This window comes from Nerophis ophidion, linkage group LG06 (genome assembly GCF_033978795.1).
Source record: "Nerophis ophidion isolate RoL-2023_Sa linkage group LG06, RoL_Noph_v1.0, whole genome shotgun sequence".
NCBI lineage: Eukaryota > Metazoa > Chordata > Actinopteri > Syngnathiformes > Syngnathidae > Nerophis > Nerophis ophidion.
The window spans coordinates 13,365,195-13,389,063 of NC_084616.1; the positions used below are offsets into that span (position 1 = coordinate 13,365,195).

The 23,869-nt window shown below is 40.7% G+C and overlaps 1 protein-coding gene across 3 annotated transcripts; it reads left to right on the plus strand.

The window, feature by feature from the left end:
* sdf4 (stromal cell derived factor 4) lies at window positions 1-23,287 on the plus strand. Of its 3 annotated transcripts, none has more exons than XM_061902703.1 (7): window positions 1-354; window positions 9,460-9,784; window positions 9,861-9,997; window positions 10,077-10,190; window positions 12,195-12,353; window positions 13,419-13,594; window positions 21,164-23,287. In XM_061902703.1, the coding sequence occupies exons 2-7, from the start codon at window positions 9,471-9,473 to the stop codon at window positions 21,338-21,340; spliced, it is 1,077 nt and encodes a 358-aa protein (XP_061758687.1). In that variant the 5' UTR covers window positions 1-354; window positions 9,460-9,470; the 3' UTR covers window positions 21,341-23,287. The 3 variants fall into 3 exon arrangements, with proteins under 3 accessions (XP_061758687.1, XP_061758686.1, XP_061758688.1); XM_061902702.1 differs by having other exon boundaries at window positions 14-402; XM_061902704.1 differs by having other exon boundaries at window positions 97-201.
* Window positions 23,288-23,869: the final 582 nt, after the last annotated feature.

The window sequence follows — 23,869 nt, forward strand, 5'->3', positions numbered from 1 at the left end:
TATTTTCTGATTATTATTACATTTTAAGTTCAACAAAAGGCGTTTATGTTGCGTTATTACGGCTATTGAATTGACTTGGTCATGTTTTAATTTGAAAGTCCTACTCTTGGCGGTGTTTGCCGTTATCTTTGACGACTTGAAGCCTTGTGACGTCTTTTTTTTTTTTTTCAAGTTAACGACAACTTTCCAGTTGAAATTAAGGCAAGTCATTATTTTTTTACTTCCCTCCATTCGAGCGACTTTACCTTGTGCGGAGAACGGCGGAGGAGGACCGGGCAGCCACGTCAACAGGAACCGACGACAGTGCGACACAAACCTGCTTCGGTTAGCGTCGTTAGCCACTCGGCACCGCAGGTAGACGTCGCCATTAACGCCTTTTTAACCCAAACACTGGTTTTCAAGGTGAGCATTATCATTTTATTATCTTAAATCACAGTGTTTTTTTTTAAATATATAATTACAATGTTTCTTGCTGTGTCTTGTTCAGCTAGCTTAGCTTCACGCTGACGTCATATGTAGCTTCACTTTGACGAGCACTTCCTTTAAAGCAGGAGTGTCAAAAGTACGGCCCGCGGGCCGGTTTTATCCGATTTTTAAGATTTCAGTGCTTTATCCATTAATATCCCTAGGCTAACATTCTCCGGTTTTCACCCGCATGACTATTTTGAGGGCGTAGTCGTGGTAACAATGCTTTTAAAGGGGAACATTATCACAATTTCAAAAGGGTTAAAAATAATTAAAGCTGCAAGCAGCGTTGGTCGGGGCCGCCTTTGGCTGCTGCCCCCGAGACCCAAACCCGGATAAGCGGTAGAAGCATGGATAGTAGCTGCTATTATTATAGGGTATTGTGTGTAGAATACCCTATAATAGACTTTGCAGCAACGCGTGGACATCGGGGGCGGTACCTCTGGATTGGCAGACCGGGGTGGTGGTTCCTCTCTTTAAGAAGGGGGACCGGAGGGTGTGTTCCAACTATCGTGGATCACACTCCTCAGCCTTCCCGGTAAGGTTTATTCAGGTGTACTGGAGAGGAGGCTACGCCGGATAGTCGAACCTCGGATTCAGGAGGAACAGTGTGGTTTTCGTCCTGGTCGTGGAACTGTGGACCAGCTCTATACTCTCGGCAGGGTTCTTGAGGGTGCATGGGAGTTTGCCCAACCAGTCTACATGTGCTTCGTGGACTTGGAGAAGGCATTCGACCGTGTCCCTCGGGAAGTCCTGTGGGGAGTGCTCAGAGAGTATGGGGTAACGGACTGTCTTATTGTGGCGGTCCGCTCCCTGTACGATCAGTGTCAGAGCTTTGTTCGCATTGCCGGCAGTAAGTCGAACACATTTCCAGTGAGGGTTGGACTCCGCCAAGGCTGCCCCTTGTCACCGATTCTGTTCATAACTTTTATGGACAGAATTTCTAGGCGCAGTCAAGGCCTTGAGGGGTTCCGGTTTGGTGACCGCAGGATTAGGTCTCTGCTTTTTGCAGATGATGTGGTCCTGATGGCTTCATCTGGCCGGGATCTTCAGCTCTCACTGGATCGGTTCGCAGCCGAGTGTGAAGCGACCGGAATGAGAATCAGCACCTCCAAGTCCGAGTCCATGGTTCTCGCCCGGAAAAGGGTGGAATGCCATCCCCGGGTTGGGGAGGAGACACTGCCCCAAGTGGAGGAGTTCAAGTACCTAGGAGTCTTGTTCACGAGTGGGGGGAGAGTGGATCGTGAGATCGACAGGCGGATCGGTGCGGCGTCTTCAGTAATGCGGACGTTGTACCGATCCGTTGTGGTGAAGAAGGAGCTGAGCCGGAAGGCAAAACTCTCAATTTACCGGTCGATCTACGTTCCCATCCTCACCTATGGTCATGAGCTTTGGGTCATGACCAAAAGGATAAGATCACGGGTACAAGCGGCCCAAATGAGTTTCCTCCGCCGTGTGGCGGGGCTCTCCCTTAGAGATAGGGTGAGAAGCTCTGCCATCCGGGAGGAACTCAAAGTAGAGCCGCTGCTCCTTCACATCGAGAGGAGCCAGATGAGGTGGTTCGGGCATCTGGTCAGGATGCCACCCGAACGCCTCCCTAGGCAGGTGTTTAGGGCACGTCCAACCGGTAGGAGGCCACGGGGAAGACCAAGGACACGTTGGGAAGACTATGTCTCCCGGCTGGCCTGGGAACGCCTCGGGATCCCCCGGGAAGAGCTAGACGAAGTGGCTGGGAAGAGGGAAGTCTGGGTTTCCCTGCTTAGGCTGTTGCCCCCGCGACCCGACCTCGGATAAGCGGAAGAAGATGGATGGATGGATGGATGTGTGTAGAATTTTGAGGACAAAAAAGATTTAATTCCATTTTACATTGTCATTGTCTACTGTTAGCCATAAGTGGCCCAATACTTTGCCTAGTGTTAGTCCTGAGTGTCCCAATACTTTTATCCAGTGGTAGTAGCCATCTTGAGACAACAGCAGCACAGCAACATAAGCTCAGTTGATCTTTGAAGGGTCATAAAATCAAAACCGAATCAGTAATCAAAACTCTTGCGATAACTTTTAATCAGAAGGGTTCAAACTCTCTCCTGTGCGAGTTTGAAGCCGAAACGACAAACGGGCTCAGAGGAGATAACGTTTGAAGGAAGGTGACGGGTTTTTACAAAATTGTTATTTTGAAGGGGTAATTGCCAACTTCCTGTTGATTTTTGCTGAAGGATGTCGATTATGAAAATGTAGGTCTAAGTGAGACCTACATAGAAGTTTTTGTTTCATGTCTCTCCAACATTCCTAGCGGAAGTTACAGGCAGTTTTGTCTGTGTTTTCTTCCGGGGAGCAGTTTTTTCTGTGTTTTATTCAGAAATTGCGTTAGAGCGCAATTTTGATTTTTGGGGTTTGGTTTTTTACTAGATCGCAATTTTTGCCAGTCCTGATGTGTGTGTCAAGTTTGGTGAGTTTTGAAGCATTTTGAGAGGGTCAAAATACAGCGCAAAGAGAAAAATATAGCATTTTTTTAGGCAAATTTTGCTTTGAAGGGTTTTTTGCCAACTTCCTGTTGATTTTTGCTATAGAAGTTTAAATTGGGAAATGTAGGTCCAAGTCAGACCTACATAGAGGTTTTTGTTTCATGTCTTTACGACATTCCTAACGGAAGTTACACGCAGTCTGTTTTTTTTTTTTCCTGGGGGGCGCTAGAGCGTATTTTTGATTTTTGGGGTTTGGTTTTTTTATTAGATGGCAATGTTCGCCAGTTCTGATGAGTGTGTGAAATTTGGTGAGTTTTGAAGCATGTTCAGGGGGTCAAATTACAGTTCAAAGAGGCGTCGGAATAATAACCTTTGGCAATGGGCCATGTGGGCCCTAATAAAAATCAGTTCCCAGTGACTTGTTGTATTTTTGGAAGTTTTTTTTTCACAATTTTACCAGTCCCGGAATATCCCTAAAAAAGGCTTTAAAGTGCCTTATTTTCGCTCTCTGCGAAGACACCCTACACAGCAAAAACATTCCGGAACGGACCCGCGAAACTGACCCGTATCGGGCCAGGGTATCCGCGGATCCTTAAAAAGTCTTAGAAAGTCTTAAATTCATGTATCTAAAATTAAGGCCTTAAAAAGTATTAAATTTTTTAGAAATTCCTAAAATTGCCTTAAATTCAGTACTCAATGGGGTTTTTTTTCTTTTATCTTTCGGGGCACGTCTCTGAGTAAAAGTTACGGCACGCACGTCTTTGAGTAAAAGTGAGTGATTTCAGCTCACTCGTTTTTTCTTTGTATCTCTTCGAGATATACAAAGAAAATATGAGTGAGCTGAACAAAAATGCAGGCAGAACTCGTGAATGAGAACAGCCAGCTGAAGCTCAACTGAGGCTCATTTGTGTGTGTGTTCAGTGTTTTGTTGTTGATGCCATAATACTGTTTTGCACTATTATTGCACTATTATTGACCAAATGTAATTTATTTTTACCCTCACCTCGGTTATTATGTTTTTACTGGCGTTGGTGTTGGTTTGTTTGTTTTGGATGTCAAAGTTTTTGGATCTCTCAAGATTTTTGATAAGCTGTTTGGCAGAGTGGTGCTTATCAGTTTGTTTATTATTAAACATACAAAAAGTAAACTTTACTGATTGTCATTGAGGTTGTAGTACAGTGGGATCCCCAACCATCGCTTATATTTATAGATTTTTTTTTTTTTTTTTTTCGGTCTTAAATTTCATTCAAAGTGGCATTAAAAAGGTCTTAAAAAGTTGCTGAAACCTGCAGATACCCTGCGGGCTCCACTTGCACTCCGGCTATGATCCGCCGCGGAGGCGGGTCACGGACCCGCCGCGGCTTCAAGCTGGATCCGCTCCGCACCCATGATCAAAACCTTACCTCCGCGGCGGACCAGCAGCGGACTCATAAAAAACCAGGCTCATCCGGCCTGGGTCCATTATGGACCCGTTTATCTTATTTTCAAAATCCCTTCTGTTCTTGCTGTAGAATAAAATAGATTAAATATTTATATGTACTATATTTACTATTTTTATATATATACATACAGTGCCCTCCATAATTATTGGCACCCCTGGTTGAGATGTGTTTTTTAGCTTCCAATTATTTTATTTTTTTTCTAAATAATATGGGACCTTAATGGAAAAAAAGAGAAAAATCCAACCTTCAATACAAGTGCATTTATTCAGTGGGGAAAAAATCCCACATAAAGAAATAATTATTTGACATCAAATAATGTGTGTCACAATTATTAGCACCCCTGGTGTTAATATTTTGTACAACCCCCTTTTGCCAACAAAACAGCACCTAATCTTCTCCTATAATGTTTCACAAGATGGGCAAAGACAGAAAGAGGGATTTTCAGCCATTCCTCTTTGCAGAATCTCTCTAAATCATCCAGAGACCTGGGTCCTCTCCTCTGTACTCTCCTTTTCAGCTCACCCCACAGGTTCTCAATGGGGTTGAGGTCAGGGGACTGAGATGGCCATGGGAGGAGCTTGATTTTGTGTCTGGTGAACCATTTCTGTGTAGATTTGGCCATATGTTTAGGGTCATTGTCTTGCTGAAAGACCCAGTGACGACCCAGCTTCAGCTTTCGGGCAGAGGGCAACAGATTTTGATTTAAAATGTCCTGGTATTTCAAAGCATTCATGATGCCATGCACCCTAACAAGGTTCCCAGGGCCTTTGGAAGTGAAACAGCCCCACAGCATCACTGACCCACCCCCATACTTCACAGTGGGTATGAGGTGCTTTTCAGCATGCGCATCTTTCGTGGTACGCCAGACCCACTTAGAGTGTTTGTTGCCAAAAAGCTCAATCTTGGTCTCATCTGACCAAAGCACACGGTCCCAGTTGAAGCCCCAATACCGTTTGGCGAACTCCAGACGCTTGCGTTTATGATTGTGAGTGAGGAAAGGTTTTCTCCGTGCATGCCTCCCAAACAGCTTGTTGGCGTGTAGACAGCGCCTGATGGTTGATTTGGAGACTTTGTGACCCCAGGATGCTACCATTTGTTGTAATTCTGTAACAGTGAGCTTTGGAGATCTTTTGATTTCTCTTACCATCCTCCTCACTGTGCGTGGTGGCAAAATAAACTTGGGTCCTCGTCCAGGCTTATTTACCACTGTTCCAGTTGTTTTGAACTTCTTAATTATTCCTCTCACAGTGGATATGGGCAGCTGCAGTTGAGTGGCAATCTTCTTGTAGCCTCTGCCTGACCTGTGAAGGTCGACGCACATCTGCCTCACTTGTATGCTGTGTTCCTTTGTCTTTCCCATGTTTAAGAGTGGATAAGAGAAATGGCCTCGGTGTCACGTCATATTTATACCCCAGGGAAACAGGAAGTGATGAATTACTAATTAAATGTTCCTACGTACTCTGGTAAACTTTGTAAACTACTGTAGAAATGACAGAAATGCTTCAATTATATTTATTTCCTGGGAATTGTTAAGGGTGCCAATAATTGTGGAACAGGTGATTTAATGAAAAATAATTATTTTTTAGTCAGGGATTTTTTTATTTTCTTACAATTCATTTGAGTTGAAGGCTACATTTTCCTACAATTTTCAGTGTGACAGTATTCTTCTGCAATAAACACTGAATTTATTTTAAGGCTTTTAACACATCTCAACCAGGGGTGCCAATAATTATGGAGGGCACTGTATATATATATATTTACTTTATAGAGTGAATTGACCATTTTCTGTTTCTGCCTATTGACAATATTGTTAGTTTAAAAATACAAGGCAATGCATATTTATAAATATGCATTGTCTAAGCTTCGAGAGATATCGTGCGGCCCGGGCTAGCTATAGCTAGCAAGTTCCTTTGTTTGCGACGCGAGCCGTAGCGACCCAACTCTCTCCTTTGAGTCACACATTAAAAGCGTTACTAAAACGGCCTTCTTTCATCTCCGCAATATCGCTAAAATTCCCTCCATTTTGTCCACTAAAGACGCCGAGATCATTATCCATGCGTTTGTTACGTCTCGTCTCGATTACTGTAACGTATTATTTTCGGGTCTCCCCATGTCTAGCATTAAAAGATTACAGTTGGTACAAAATGCGGCTGCTAGACTTTTGACAAGAACAAGAAAGTTTGATCACATTACGCCTGTACTGGCTCACCTGCACTGGCTTCCTGTGCACTTAAGATGTGACTTTAAGGTTTTACTACTTACGTATAAAATACTACACGGTCTAGCTCCAGCCTATCTTGCCGATTGTATTGTACCGTATGTCCCGGCAAGAAATCTGCGTTCAAAAGACTCCGGCTTATTAGTGATTCCTAGAGCCCAAAAAAAGTCTGCGGGCTATAGAGCGTTTTCCGTTCGGGCTCCAGTACTCTGGAATGCCCTCCCGGTAACAGTTCGAGATGCTACCTCAGTAGAAGCATTTAAGTCTCACCTTAAAACTCATCTGTATACTCTAGCCTTTAAATAGACCTCCTTTTTAGACCAGTTGATCTGCCGCTTCTTTTCTTTCTCCTATGTCCCCCCCTCCCTTGTGGAGGGGGTCCGGTCCGATGACCATGGATGAAGTACTGGCTGTCCAGAGTCGAGACCCAGGATGGACCGCTCGTCGGGACCCAGGATGGACCGCTCGCCTGTATCGGTTGGGGACATCTCTACGCTGCTGACCCGCCTCCGCTTGAGACGGTTTCCTGTGGACGGGACTCTCGCTGCTGTCTTGGATCCACTTGAACTGAACTCTCGCGGCTGTGTTGGAGCCACTATGGATTGAACTTTCACAGTATCATGCTAGACCCGCTCGACATCCATTGCTTTCGGTCCCCTAGAGGGGGGGGGTTGCCCACATCTGAGGTCCTCTCCAAGGTTTCTCATAGTCAGCATTGTCACTGGCGTCCCACTGGATGTGAATTCTCCCTGCCCACTGGGTGTGAGTTTTCCTTGCCCTTTTGTGGGTTCTTCCGAGGATGTTGTAGTCGTAATGATTTGTGCAGTCCTTTGAGACATTTGTGATTTGGGGCTATATAAATAAACATTGATTGATTGATACAGCAAAGAAACTAACTTAACTTTAACTACCATAGCCATTTCGGCAGAATATGTTATAACATATATTGCTATTCCATTTGAAATAAAATAGCCTTTTTTTTACAGAACAAAACGTTTTACTTAGTCCTATAATATCTTTTTTTACAGAATAAAAAGTTTTACTTAGTTTTTAAGTAAAACTAAACAACGTCATTGCAATCATACATAAATGATGTTGGAAACACAAAAGCGCCGATATTTACTGTGAATGTATATAGCAAGAAATTACTTACATTCGAACAAGTCCGTCGAAGTTCGATCGTCTGCAGAAAGTGAATTTGAAATGGCCGCGAAGTCATGCGTGTACACAGGTACGCGCCCACGTCGACGGAAGAGACGTCCACTCTGTATCCGGGTGGGTGGGCCGGTCCTGAGGGCCGGCGCGAAATAAGTAACAGTGAAATTTTCAGAGGCGGGGCTGGTCCTCTAGGAGGGGCCCCAAACGAATGTGACTGTTACGCGGCTTGTGTGTACTGAAGGCGGACCCGTATAGGAGTATCTTGCTGTGTGGGACCGTTCATTTTGCTGTGACGTCACACAGTGCTGCCAATGTAAACAAACAATGGCGAATAGCACAGCAAGATATAGCGACATTAGCTCGGATTCAGACTCGGATTTCAGCGGTTTAAGCGAATTAACAGATTACGCATTTATTGAAACGGATGCTTGTAGTACGAAAGTATTGAAGAAGAAACTGAAACTATTGAGCGAATAGCTATTGACGCTATTCATAGCCATAGCATGGCCGAATAGCTGCGTTAGCGTCGCTGGTAAAATGTGCGGACTAAACGATCAGGACTTTCGCATTTTTTGACACTGGAGCAACTTAAATCTGTTGATTGGTAAGTGTTTTTTTCGCATTAAATGTGGGTGGAAGGAAACGTAATATAGTTGCAAATGCATCTGCAGGTTATCCATATATCTCTGTGCCATGTCTGCTTTAGCACCGCCGGTAAATAGCATGTTAGCATCGATTAGCGTAGCATGTTAGCATTAATTAGCTGGCAGTCACGCCGCGACCAAATATGTCTGAATAGCACATAAGTCAACAACATCAACAAAACTCACCTTTGTGATTTCGTTGACTTTATCGTTGCAAATGCATCTGCAGGTTATCCATACATCTCTGTGCCATGTCTGTCATCGCCAGTAAAATCTGCAGACACTCCGGCACATTCAATGGGGGTCTGGCGGCAGATTTCTTGCCACTTTCGCATCTTCGGGCCAGTGGTGCAATTTTAATCCCTCCGTTAGTGTTGTTACACCCTCCGACAACACACCGACGAGGCATGATGTCTCCAAGGTTCCAAAAAATTGTCGAAAAAACGGAAAATAACAGAGCTGAGACCCGGTGTTTGTAATGTGTTGAAAATTCAAATGGCGGCTGTATTACCTCGGTGACGTCACGTTCTGACGTGAACGCCACAGAGCGATAAACAGAAAGGCGTTTAATTCGCCAAAATTCACCCGTTTAGAGTTCGGAAATCGGTTAAAAAAATATATGGTCTTTTTTCTGCACCATCAAGGTATATATTGACGCTTATATAAGTCTGGTGATAATGTTCCCCTTTATTGTTTGCTTACACATAACGTCGCGCCAGCCAGTCACATGTAGCTTGCGACCCCTGATAGCACACATCATCAATTGCAAGGCATACTTGTTCAACAGCCACACATGTTACACTGATGGTTGTGATATAAATCACTTTAACACTCTTACTAATATGCGCCACACTGTGAAACCACACCAAACAAGAATGACAAACACATTTCGGGAGAATATCCGCACTGTAACACAACATAAACACAAGAGAAGAAATACCCAGAATCCCATGCGTCTATTCCGGGCTACATTATACAACAACACCCTCCTCAACCGACGCACGGAGAGGGTTTTCAACCTTTTTTGAGCCAAGTACCCTTTTCTAACGCTGTGGAACTTACCTGTGCAGGCAATATAAACATGGCCGCCTGGAGAAGACTCGGCTGCCAGAACCTCCTGGCGGCGTCCCTGCTCCTGTGCGCGATTCAACTGGGCGTGGACGTCGGAGCGCGTCCGGCTAACATGTCCGCCGCCAACAAAGACAAGAACACCGGCGGCAAGGACGACAACGAGATCCTCCCACCGGGCCACTTGAACGGCGTGAAGTTGGAGCTGGACGGCCACCTCAACAAGGACTTCCACCAGGAGGTCTTCCTGGGCAAAGAGATGGAGGAGTTTGAGGAGGACTCCGAGCCAAGGCGGAACAGGAAGAAGCTTATTGATATCTTCACAAAGTATGAAGGGATGATTGAAAAAAAAAAAAAGTTTGTATGGCCACGCCCATTCAGTGAAGTAACTCTTGTCTTTCAGGGTGGATTTCAACAAGGACCGCAGTGTGAGCGCCAAGGAGATGCAGCGCTGGATTATGGAGAAGACGGAGGAGCACTTCCAGGAGGCCATGAAGGAGAATAAGAACAGCTTCCATGCCGTCGACCCGGACGGTGACGGTGAGCCGGTTCGAGAAATAACACGAAAATGTCCTTTTTTTAGATCTGTTGAAAAAAAACAAAAAGTCTTCCGTTCCAGGTCACGTGACGTGGGATGAATACCGAATCAAGTTCCTCGCCAGCAAAGGTCTGAACGAAAAGGAGGTTACAGAGAAAATTAAGAACAATGAGGACCTGAAACTGGATGAAGAAAGTAAGTACCATATTTTTCGGATTATAAGGGACGAAAATGCTTAATAAAGAAGGAAAAAAACATATATAAGTCGCACTAGAGCAGGGGTTGGCAACCCAAAATGTTGAAAGAGCAATATTGGACCAAAAAAACAAAAACAAATCCGTCTGGGGCCGCAAAAAATGAAAAGCCATATTACATACAGATATTATCTGTATGTCATGAGATATAAATTGAATTATGAGGACTTCAAGGAAACTAAATGAGCTCAAATATAGCTACAAATGAGGCATAATGATGCAATATGTACAAACCCCGTTTCCATATGAGTTGGGAAATTGTGTTAGATGTACATATAAACGGAATACAATGATTTGCAAATCCTTTTCAACCCATATTCAGTTGAATATCCTACAAAGACAACATATTTGATGTTCACACAGCAAACAATCATTAACTTTAGAATTTGATGCCAGCAACACGTGACAAAGAAGTTGGGAAAGGTGGCAATAATACATTATAAAGTTGAGGAATGCTCATCAAACACTCATTTGGAACATCCCACAGGTGTGCAGGCTAATTGGGAACAGGTGGGTGCCATGATTGGGTATAAAAACAGCTTCCCAAAAAATGTTCAGTCTTTCACAAGAAAGGATGGGGCGAGGTACACCTCTTTGTCCACAACTGCGCGCGCAAATAGTCAAGCGGTTTAAGAACAGCATTTCTCAAAGTGCAATTGCAAGAAATTTAGGTATTCCAACATCTTCGGTCCATAATATCATCAAAAGGTTCAGAGAATCTGGAGAAATCACTCCACGTAAGCGGCATGGCCGGAAACCAACATTGAATGACCGTGACCTTCGATCCCTCAGACGGCACTGTATCAAACACCCACATCAATCTCTAAAGGATATCACCACATGGGCTCAGGAATACTTCAGAAAACCACTGTCACTAAATACAGTTTGTCGCTACATCTGTAAGTGCAAGTTAAAGCTTTACTATGCAAAGTGAAAGCCATTTATCAACAACATCCAGAAACGCCGCCGGCTTCTCTGGGCCTGAGATCATCTAAGATGGACTGATGCAAAGTGGAAAAGTATTCCCTGGTCTGAGGAGTCCACATTTCAAATAGTTTTTGGAAATATTCGACATAGTATCATCCGGACCAAAGGGGAAGCAAACCATCCTGACTGCTATTGACGCAAAGTTCAAAAGCCAGCATCTGTGATGGTATGGGGGTGCATTAGTGCCCAAGGCATGGGTAACTTACACATCTGTGAAGGCACCATTAATGCTGAAAGGTACATACAGGTTTTGGAACAACATATTCTGCCCTCTGAGCGCCATCTTTTCCATGGACGCCCCTGCTTATTTCAGCAAGACAATGCGAAGCCACATTCAGCACGTGTTACAACAGCGTGGCTTCGTAAAAAAAGAGTGCGGGTACTTTCCTGGCCCGCCTGCAGTCCAGACCCGTTTCCCATCGAAAATGTGTGGCGCATTATGAAGCGTAAAATATGACAGCGGAGGCCCTGGAATGTTGAACAACTGAAGCTCTACTTAAAACAAGAATGGGAAAGAATTCCACTTTCAAAGCAATTAGTTTCCTCAGTTCCCAAACGTTTATTGAGTGTTGTTAAAAGAAAAGGAGATGTAACACAGTGGTGAACATGCTCTTTCCCAACTACTTTGGTGCGTGTTGCAGCCATGAAATTCTAAGTTAATTATTATTTGCAAAAAAAAAAAAAAGTTTTGAGTTTGGACATCAAGTATCTTGTCTTTGTAGCATATTCAACTGAATATGGGTTGAAAGGGATTTGCAAATCATTGTATTCCGTTTATATTTACATCTAATACAATTTCCCAACTCTTATGGAAACGGGGTTTGTAATATTAGTGTTCAGATGAGGGCTGTTGAGGATGTACTGGATCAAACTAAATATCCATTGTGAGTTCACACACCAAGTATGTCAAGGTCACAGCTGCTCACCGTCCTTTGCTTGCGTGTGACGCTCCTCGCAGCTCAGGAAGTTCTGGAGAGCCTGAAGGACCGCTGGTTTCAGGCCGACAACCCCCCTGGCGACCAGCTGCTGAACGAGCAGGAGTTCCTGTCCTTCCTGCACCCGGAACACAGCCGAGGAATGCTCAAGTACATGGTCAAAGAGATTGTCCGCGACTTGGGTATGTTCCCACATCTCACTATTAAAGCCCTTTTGGCATGAAGTAACGCCTTTACACTCGTAGATATGTTCTGATCAGGGCGTTATGCTGCAGGTTCAGATTGGCCGACATCAATACTAACACGGATCGCATTAAAATAATCCCCTCGATTCCCCTAAAAAATGGATTAACTCGCTGAAATGTAAAGACAATATAACATACATTCATAAAAATGGATGCATATGCAAAAGTGCAATATATTTATCTGTACAGTAATCTTTTTATTTTTATTTGCACCTTATTGCTTTTTTATCCTGCACTACCATGAGCTAATGCAACAAAATTTTGTTCTTATCTGTACTGTAAAGTTCAAATTTGAATGACAATAAAAAGGAAGTCTAAGTGTAATGTATTAACTGTAATTTTTCTAGATATTTATGCTGAGTGCTATTGGGAGTTTAACAACAGTATATTCAAACTTGTTCCTTATTCTATTTTATTACATACAATTGTTTGAGCCAGACAAAGTCAATAGCACGCAATAACTAAACAAAATCAAATACACTTTTAAATCATTTGATATTTACATTATACTGTGTCCAAGTGATTATTCCCTGACTTTGTAAATGTAATGTTTTGTAGACAATAAACAGATCAGTCTTAATCACTTCAGTATAGATCATGTACTGATACCACTAGAGATGTCCGATAATATCGGACTGCCGTTGTTATCGGCCGGTAAATGCTTTAAATTGTAATATCGGAAATTATCGGTATATGTTTCAAAAAGTAAAATGTATGATTTTAAAACGTCGCCGTACGCAGCGGTACGTGGACGTAGAGAGAAGTACAGAGTAGTTGCGTCTCCTGAATTTTTAGTGCCCCTCCCGAATATCTCCCGGGGCAACGATTCTCCCGAATTTCTCCCGATTTCCACCCAGACAACAATATTGGGGGCGTGCCTTAAAGGCACTGCACTGCGACTCCGCGTTAATGATTAATTGCACGCTTTTTCACGCAAGTTGGCACATCCCTACTTTTACCCAATATGGTGACCTCGAGTAAATGTTTGGCGCTGTGCCACAGACCAAGACGGCGACCAGAAGCTGGCGCTCTCAGAGTTCATCTCGCTGCCCATGGGCACCGTGGAGAACCAGCAGGCCCAGGACATGGACGACAACTGGGTCCGCGAGCGGAGGAAGGAGTTTGAGGACGTCATCGACTCCGACCGCAACGGCATCGTCACCATGGAAGAACTGGAGGTTTGACTCTTAAATCTTTTTTTTTTTTTGCAATGAGCAGACTCAGTCTGTTACCGACTTTAACTAACCATGCACGTGCAGTACTCAAGTCTGACAGCGTGGGTCGCTAGTGCGTCGCCGGCAAAAAAAATGTAATTGATAAATATGAGAGAATTGTGGATTTTTAACTTTATATTTCTAAAAATGCCTCCACCCATCATGATATCTTTAACGATGCCATCCATCACCGTATTTCTTACTATGCCATAATGCCATCCGTCACGACTTTTTTTAACTACACCATCCATCACAACATTTCTAATAATTAGGCCATCCATCACCATATTTTTAATGATGCCATCCATCGCAATATTTCCAACTATGCCATCCATCACAAAATTTGTAATAATTAGGCCATCTATCACCGTATTTTTAACGATGCGATCCATCACAACATTTCCACCTTTGCCATCCATCACCATATTTTTAACAATGCCATCCATCACAACATTTGTAATACAAACCCCGTTTCCATATGAGTTGGGAAATTGTGTTAGATGTAAATATAAACGGAATACAATGATTTGCAAATCCTGTCCAACCCTTATTCAATTGAATATGCTACAAAGACAACATATTTGATCAAACTGATAAACATTTTTTTTTCTTCCAAATAATCATTAACTTTAGAATTTGATACCAGCAACACGTGACAAAGAAGTTGGGAAAGGTGGCAATAAATACTAATAAAGTTGAGGAATGCTCATCAAACACTTATTTGGAACATCCCACAGGTGTGCAGGCTAATTGGGAACAGGTGGGTGCCATGATTGGGTATAAAAACAGCTTCCCCAAAAAATGCTCAGTCTTCCACAAGAAAGGATGGGGCGAGGTACACCCCTTTGTCCACAACTGCGTGAGCAAATAGTCAAACAGTTTAAGAACGTTTCTCAAAGTGCAATTGCAAGAAATTTAGGGATTTAAACATCTACGGTCCATAATATCACCAAAAGGTTCAGAGAATCTGGAGAAATCATTCTATGTAAGCGGTATGGCCGGAAACCAACATTGAATGATTGGACCTTCGATCCCTCAGACGGCACTGTATCAAAAACCAACATCAATCTCTAAAGGATATCACCACACGGGCTCAGGAACACTTCAGAAAACCACTGACACTAAATACAGTTCGTCGCTACATCTGTAAGTGCAAGTTAAAGCTGTACTATGCAAGGCGAAAGCCATTTATCAACAACATCCAGAAACGCCGCCGGCTACTCTGGGCCCGAAATCATCTAAGATGGACTGATGCAAAGTGGAAAAGTGTTCTGTGGTCTGACGAGTCCACATTTCAAATAGTTTTTGGAAATATTCGACATCGTGTCATCCGGATCAAAGGATTAGCGAACCATCCAGACTGTTATCGACGCAAAGTTCAAAAGCCAGCATCTGTGATGGTATGGGGGTGCATTAGTGCCCAAGGCATGGGTAACTTACACATCTGTGAAGGCACCATCAATGCTGAAAGGTACATACAGGTTTTGGAACAACATATGCTGCCATCTGTTGCAGCCATGAAATTCTAAGTTAATTATTATTTGCAAAAATAAATAAAAAAAGTTTATGAGTTTGAACATCAAATATCTTGTCTTTCTAGTGAATTCAATTGAATATGGGTTGAAAAGGATTTGAAAAGCATTGTATTCCGTTTATATTTACATCTAACACAATTTCCCAACTCATATGGAAATGGGGTTTGTAAACTATCATCGCTATACTTTTACATGTGCCATCCATTACAATATATTTAACTATGACATCCGTCATGTTATTGTAGCTTTGCCATCCGTCATATTTTTAATGATGCCATCGTCACAATAGTATGCCATCCATCACCTTGTTTTCAACGATGCCATTCATCACAATATTTGTAACTATGCCATCCATTACGACATTTTTAACTTAAGCTATCATCACAATACTTATAAATATGCCAATTATTATATTTCTTATTGTGCCATCAATTACGATATTTCTAGCTTTACCATCCGTCATATTTCTAACGATGCCATCCTCACAATATTTTGTATTGTATGCCATCCATCACAATGTTTTTAACGATGCCATTCATCATGATATTTCTAACTACGCCACCCATTACAATATTTTTAACTTAAACTATCATCACAATACTTTGAAATATGCCATTCAGCATGATATTTCTAAGTGTGCCATCCATTACGATATTTTTAACTATGACATGTGTCATGTTTTTAACGATACCATCGTCACAATATGTTGTATGCCATCTATCACAATTTTTAACGGTGCCTTTCATCACCATATTTTTAACCACGCCATCCATTACGAGGTTTTAGACAATGCCTTTCACCTCGATATTTCTTACAACGCCAATCATTACGATTTTTCTAACGATGCCATCTACCACAATGTTTTTAACAATGCCTTTTTATCACAATATTTCTAACGAAGCCATCCATCAATGTTTACCAATGCCATTCATCACAATATGTCTTACGCCGTTCATAACGATGTTTTTAACAATGCCGTCCAGTATGATATTTCTAACTACTTCTTCAATTACGATATTTCTAACTACACCACCCATTGCGATATTTCGAACTTTGCTATCATCACAATGTTTTTTAACCATAGCATCCATTATGTTCATTTGAACTATGTCATCCTTCACAATGTTGCTAATAGTGCCATCCCTAACTATATTTTTAATTATGCCATAGATCACAGTATTTCAAACTATGCTATCATTAATATATTTTAACTACGCCATCTGTTACGACATATCTAATTATGCTATTCATTACAATATATTTAACTACGCCATCCATTAAGATTTGTTCGACTCTGCCATCTATCACAATTTTTCTAATTATGGCATCCATTACGATATTATAAAACTACGTCATTCATTACGATATTTTTAACTATGACATCCGTCAGGATATTTCGGGCTTTGCCATCCGTCATTATATTTTTAATGATGCCATCTATCACAATGTTTTAGCAGTGCCTTTCATCACCATATTTCTAACTACGCAATCCATTACGATGTTTTCAACAATGCCAATTTTGATATTTCTTAAGCCATTCAGTACGATAATTTTAATGATGCCATCCACCACAGTCTTTTAACAATGCCTTTTATCATGATATTTACAAATAAGCCATCCATCAATGTTTAAAAATGGCATTCTTAACAATATTTCTTACGCCATACATTATGATGTTTATTACAATGCCATTCATCACGATATTTTTAACGACTTCTTCCATTACGGCATTTTTAACGATGCCATCCACCACAATGTTTTTAACAATGCCTTTGACCACGATATTTCTAACTAAGCCATCCATCGATGTTTTTAACAATGCCATTAATCACAATATTTCTTAAGCCGTTCATTACGACAATTTTATCAGTGCCATCATGAATCACGATATTAACAACACCATCCATTGTTTGAACCATTGCCAACCAAAACGATATGTTTACTATGTCGTCCGTTACGATATTTCTAACTATGTCATCCATCAATGTTTAACAAAGACATTCATCACAATATTTCTTACGCCGTTCACTTCGCCATTTTTAACAATGCCGTCATGAATCACGATATTAACAACCATCCATTATGTTTGAACCAATGTCAACCAAAACGATATGTTAACTAAGTCGTCCGTTAGGATATTTCTGTCATCCATCACAATTTTTCTTACGTTATTCATCACAATATTTCTAACGACTCCTTCCATTACGATATTTTTAACGATGCCATCCACTACAATGATTTAAACAATACTATCCACCACAATGTTTTTAACAATGCCTTTTATCACGATATTTCTTAGGCCGTTCATTACGACATTTTTAACAATGCCGTCATGAATCACGATATTAACACCATCAATTATGTTTGAACCAATGCCAACCAAAATGATATGTTTACTATGTCGTCCGTTACGATATTTTTTACTATGTCATCCATCACAATATTTCCTTACGCCATTCATCACGATATTCCTAACGACTCCTTCCATTACGGCATTTTTAACGATGCCATCCACCACAATGTTTTTAACAACGCCTTTTATCACGACATTTCTTAGGCCGTTCATTACGACATTTTTAACAGTGCCATCATGAATAACGATGTGAACAATACCATCCGTTATGTTTGAACCAATGCCAACCAAAACGATAATCGTAACTATGTCATCCATCAATAATTAACAACGGCATTCATGACAATATTTATTTCGTTGTTCATTACAACATTTTTAACAAAGCCATTCATCGCGATATTTCTAACGACTCCTTCCATTACGATATTTTTAACAATGCCATCCACCACGATTTTTTTAACAATGCCTTTGACCAAGATATTTCTAACTAAGCCATCCATCAATGTTTTTAACAATGCCATTAATCACAATATTTCTTAGGCCGTTCATTACGACATTTTTAACAGTGCCATCACGATATTAACAACACCATCCATTATGTTTGAACCAATGCCAACCAAAACTATATGTTCACTATGTTGTCCGTAATGATATTTCTAGCTATGTCATCCATCAATGTTCACCAATGGCATTCATCACAATATTTCTTACGCCATACATTACGATGTTTTTAACAATGCCATTCATCACAATGTTTCTATCGACTCCTTCCATTACGATATTTTTAACAATGCCATCCGACACGATGTTATTAACAATGCCTTTGAGCACGATATTTCTAACTAAGCCATCCATCAATGTTTTTAACAATGCCATTAATCACAGTATTTCTAAGGCCGTTCATTACGATGTTTTTAACAATGCCGTCACGAATCAGGATGTTAACAACACCATCCATTATGTTTGAACCAATGCCGACCAAAACGATATATTTACTATGTCATCCATCACAATATTTCTTAGGCCATTCATCACGATATTTCTAAAGACTCCGTCCATTACGATATTTTTAACGATGCCATCCACCACAATGTTTTTAACAATGCCTTTTATCACGATATTTCTTAGGCCGTTCATTACAACATTTTTAACAATGCCGTCATGAATCACGATATTAACAACACCATCCATTATGTTTGAAGCAATGCCAACCAAAACGATTTTAGCTATGTCGTCCGTTACGATATTTTTTAGCATGTCATCCATCACAATATTTCCTTACGCCATTTATCACGATATTCCTAACGACTCCTTCCATTACGGCATTTTTAACAATGCCATCCACCACAATGTTTTTAACAATGCCTTTGATCACAACATTTCTTAGGCCGTTCATTACATTTTTAACAGTGCCATCATGAATCACGATGTTAACAATACCATCCGTTATGTTTGAACCAATGCCAACCAAAACGATAATCGTAACTATGTCATCCATCAATAATTAACAACGGCATTCATGACAATATTTCTTTTGTCGTTTATTACGACGTTTTTAACAAAGCCATTCATCGCGATATTTCTAACGACTCCTTCCATTACGATATTTTTAACGATGCCATCCACCACGATGTTTTTAACAATGCCTTTGACCGCGATATTTCTAACTAAGCCATCCATCAATGTTTTTAACAATGCCATTAATCACAATATTTCTTAGGCCGTTCATTACGACATTTTTAACAGTACCATCACGATAATACATTATGTTTGAACCAATGCCAACCAAAACGATATGTTTACTATTTCGTCCATTACGATATTTCTAGCTATGTCATCCATCAATGTTCAACAATGGCATTCATCACAATATTTCTTACGCCATACATTACGATGTTTTTAACAATGCCATTCATCACAATGTTTCTATCGACTACTTCCATTACGATATTTTTAATAATGCCATCCGACATGATGTTATTAACAATGCCTTTGAGCACGATATTTCTAACTAAGCCATCCATCAATGTTTTTAACAATGCCATTAATCACAGTATTTCTAAGGCTGTTCATTACGATGTTTTTAACAATGCCGTCACGAATCAGGATGTTGACAACACCATCCATTATATTTGAACCAATGCCAACCAAAACGATATGTTTACTATGTCATCCATCACAATATTTCTTACGCCATTCATCACGATATTTCTAACGACTTCTTCCATTACGATATTTTTAACGATGCCATCCACCACAATGTTTTTAACAATGCCTTTTATCACGATATTTCTTAGGCCGTTCATTACGACATTTTTAACAATGCCATCATTAATCACGATGTTAACAATACTATCCATTATGTTTGAACCAATGCCAACCAAAACGATAATCGTAACTATGTCATCCGTCAATATTTAACGGCATTCATGACAATATTTCTTACGGCATTCATTACGACGTTTTTAACAATGACATTCATCACAATATTTCTAACGACTCCTTCCATTACGATATTTTTAACGATGCCATCCACCATGATGTTTTTAACAATGCCTTTGACTACGATATTTCCGACTAAGCCATCCATCAATGTTTTGAACAATGCCATTAATCAGAATATTTCTTAGGCCGTTCATTACATTTTTAACAATGCCACCATGAATCACGATGTTAACCATACCATCCATTATGTTTGAACCAATGCCAACCAAAACGATAGGTTTATTCTATGTCGTCCGTTACGATATTTCTAGCTATGTCATCCATTAATGTTTAACAATGACATTCATCACAATATTTCTCACGCCATTCATTACGATGTTTTTAACAATGCCATTCATCTCAAAGTTTCTAACGACTCCTTCCATTAAAATATTTTTAACGATGCCGTCATGAATCACGATGTTAATACCATCCGTTTTGTTTGAACCAATGCCAACCAAAACGATATGTTTACTATGTCGTCCGTTACAATATTTCTAGCTTTGTCATCCATCAATGTTTAACAATGATATTCAACACAATATTTCTTATGCCATTCATTACGATGTTTTTAACAATGCCATTCATCCCGATGTTTTTAACAATGCCATTCATCCCGATGTTTTTAACAATGCCATTCATCCCGATGTTTCTAACGACTCCTTCCATTACGATATTTTCAACGATGCCACCATGAATCACGATATTAACAACAACAACCATCCATTATGTTTGAACCAATGCCAACCAAAACGATGTTTACTATGTCGTCCATTACGATATTTCTAACTATGTCGTCCATCAATGTTTAACAATGGCATTCACGACATAATTTCTTACGCCGTTGATTACCACGTTTTTAACAATGCCATTCATCATGATATTTCTAACGACTCCTTCCATTATGATATTTTTAACGATGCCATCCACCAAGATGTTTTTAACAATACCTTTGACCACGATATTTCTAAGTAAGCCATTATCCATCAATGTTTTTAACAATGCTATTCATCACAATATTCCTTCGGCCATTCATTACGACATTTTTAACAATGCCGTCACGATATTAACACCATCCATTATGTTTGAACCAAATTCCAACCAAAACGATATGTTTACTATGTCGTCCGTTACGACATTTCTAACTATCATCCATCACAGGAGTACATGGACCCGATGAACGAGCACAACGCTCTGAACGAAGCCAAGCAGATGATCGCCGTGGCCGATGAGAACCAGAACCACACCCTGGAACTGGACGAGATCCTCAAATACAGCGAGTACTTCACGGGCAGCAAGTTGATGGACTACGCCAGGAACGTCCACGAGGAATTCTGAACCCAAAAGTCCCTGTTTGATAACTGCTTTCAGAGCCGGCCCGTAGGACGTGCAGGCGGCGCCGGCCTTCCCGTTGAATGTGTCGATTAGCGTGCTTAATGTGTTGGCAGTACGTGTATTTGAGACTTAATGAGACTCCAAGTGTACAGTGTAAATATTCAAACTTACTCACATTCGGCATCGCTTTTTAACATCCACTAGGCACCGCCCACCTCTTCTTTCAAACGGCTTTCAAAACAAAAGACCATGAATGAATAGCATTGTTATGACACATGGTACACATTAAAAGGCGGGGGACAGGATGTGTACTCGGCAAAATAATCCAGTGCAGTCCAAACTTTTGACGGCGAAGCTAGAAGTCCTAGTTTGAAAATTTGACTGTGGAAGTCGCTGTCTTGCGGGTCTACGACTAGGTACGTCAAAGTAGCCAAGCGTACAGATGAAACATTTTCAGCTATACGTTTTTTTTCTCCAGCACTTTTCAGTCTCTAGCCCAACTTCGTCCTCCTCCTGCACCCGGCCACTTACTGTTAAAGACAACAGGTGATTAGATTAACACGCAACACATGTGCAATCTAATCATCTGCCAGCTGTGTCTCGCCGTCAGCACATGCCACGCCCCCGTCCGACGGCGCTCTGTTTTCAGAACCATGGACAGAGGCGGTGACCTTTATTTCCTGCAAGCGCGCTGATCACACTCCCTTTCCACTTTGAGATTGGTCAAGAATGTTATCGTACAAAAAGTTGTCCCTAAGAAAACCGAGCTACAGTATGACAGTATTTTTTATTTTTTGTTTAAAAATATTTATGTTGAAATAGCTTCTAGAACAGGTTGTCAAAAGTGCGACCCCCAGCTAATTATTTTCTAGAGAAATATCTCTCTAAAAAGTGAAATAAAATAGCATACGTAACGAGAAAAATTAACAATGTTGCCTTTTATAACACAAAGCTGCCATGCAGGCTGTTTTTTTTCTTTAAAAGTCATTGCTCAAAAAAATGATAAGGAATCAAAATCAATGTTGCAATGAATTATTGCTCTATTGAAGGCTCCAATTAATTCATATCAAAAGTTACACTTGGAAATAGTTTTGGAGAAAAATATTGCGTATTTTGTGTTTTTGCCATTTAAAAAGGGTTTTAATCAACTAGATTGATCGAGATTGCAGCATCAATAAAATTATCTTATTTAAAAAAATATATTTATATTTATATGAAATTTATATATATATATATATATATATATATATATATATATCCATACACATATAAATATACACACATACATATGTGTGTATACGTGTATGTATGTATATATATATGTATGTATATATATGTATGTGTGTGTATATATATATATAGTATATGTATGTATATATATCCATATATATGTATATATGTATGTGTAATATATATTCATATACATATGTATGTATTTATGTATGTATATATACATATTTATGTATATATATATATATATATGTTTACATGTATATGTATGTATATATATCTGTACATATATATATACATACATGTATGTATGTGTGTGTGTATGTATATATATAAAGAACATTTTTTAATTTGTTTGTTGATAATTTTCATTTTAAAAAATGTGCTGCTTCCATTAAAAACATTTTGGGCACCCCTGTTCTAAAAGTTTTTTTTTTTGACTGGAACTTCCTACAAAAGCTAAGCAGTTTTACATTTTTGCATTTCCTTCCCCTACTGTAGCCCAAATGAAGCGAAACGCGACCATCAACCTGAGCTACGACAGATGAGTAATATATTTATACGATCCGCAGGGTTAATGAGGCTGCGAAGAATCTTCACCATTTTTGAATGCATGTACAGTATATTAAAAAAAAGTTTTATTGTAGTGTGAGAAAAAGCACTTGACAGCTTTTCATTGTCACAGATGCACTGCCGAATAAATAATTCCTACCAATAAAAGGCCGTTTTTTCTGTCATAGGGTGGAAGATGTCAGCCGTGCAAGACTAGCTTTTGGTGCAGATCCGGATAAATGTTTTATGGCAGGCCACTCAAGTGTAGAGTGAATGCCAGCGGAATGTTCTACACGTCTTCAGCGAGCATGTATGTATTAACTAATGCATGTTAGGCTAATTGAATAGAACTGGTCACCCGGGGAGTCAACATAGGCCCCAAAGTCCATCCATTTTCTACCGCTTGTCCCTTTTGGGGCTGCTGGAGCCTATCTCAGCTGCACACGGGCGGAAGGCGACGTACACCATGGACAAGTCGCCACTTCATCGCAGGGCCAACACAGATAGACAGACATTCACACAGTAGGCCCAATTTAGTTTTGCCACTCCACCTATCCCCAGGTGCATGTCTTTGGAGGTGGGAGGGGCCTATCCCCAGGTGCATGTCTTTGGAGGTGGGAGGGGCCTATCCCCAGGTGCATGTCTTTGGAGGTGGGAGGGTCCTATCCCCAATTGCATGTATTTGGAGGTGGGAGGGGCCTATCCCCAGGTGCATGTCTTTGGAGGTGGGAGGGGCCTATCCCCAGATGC

What these genes read in the sequence shown, in the direction of transcription:
- sdf4 (XM_061902703.1), top strand. Translation starts at nt 9,471, where the DNA reads ATGGCCGCCTGGAGAAGACTCGGCTGCCAGAACCTCCTGGCGGCGTCC. An exon ending in AGAGATTGTCCGCGACTTGG is followed by an intron (nt 12,354 to 13,418) that starts GTATGTTCCCAC and finishes GCTGTGCCACAG; the next exon opens with ACCAAGACGGCGACCAGAAG. An exon ending in TCACCATGGAAGAACTGGAG is followed by an intron (nt 13,595 to 21,163) that starts GTTTGACTCTTA and finishes CATCCATCACAG; the next exon opens with GAGTACATGGACCCGATGAA.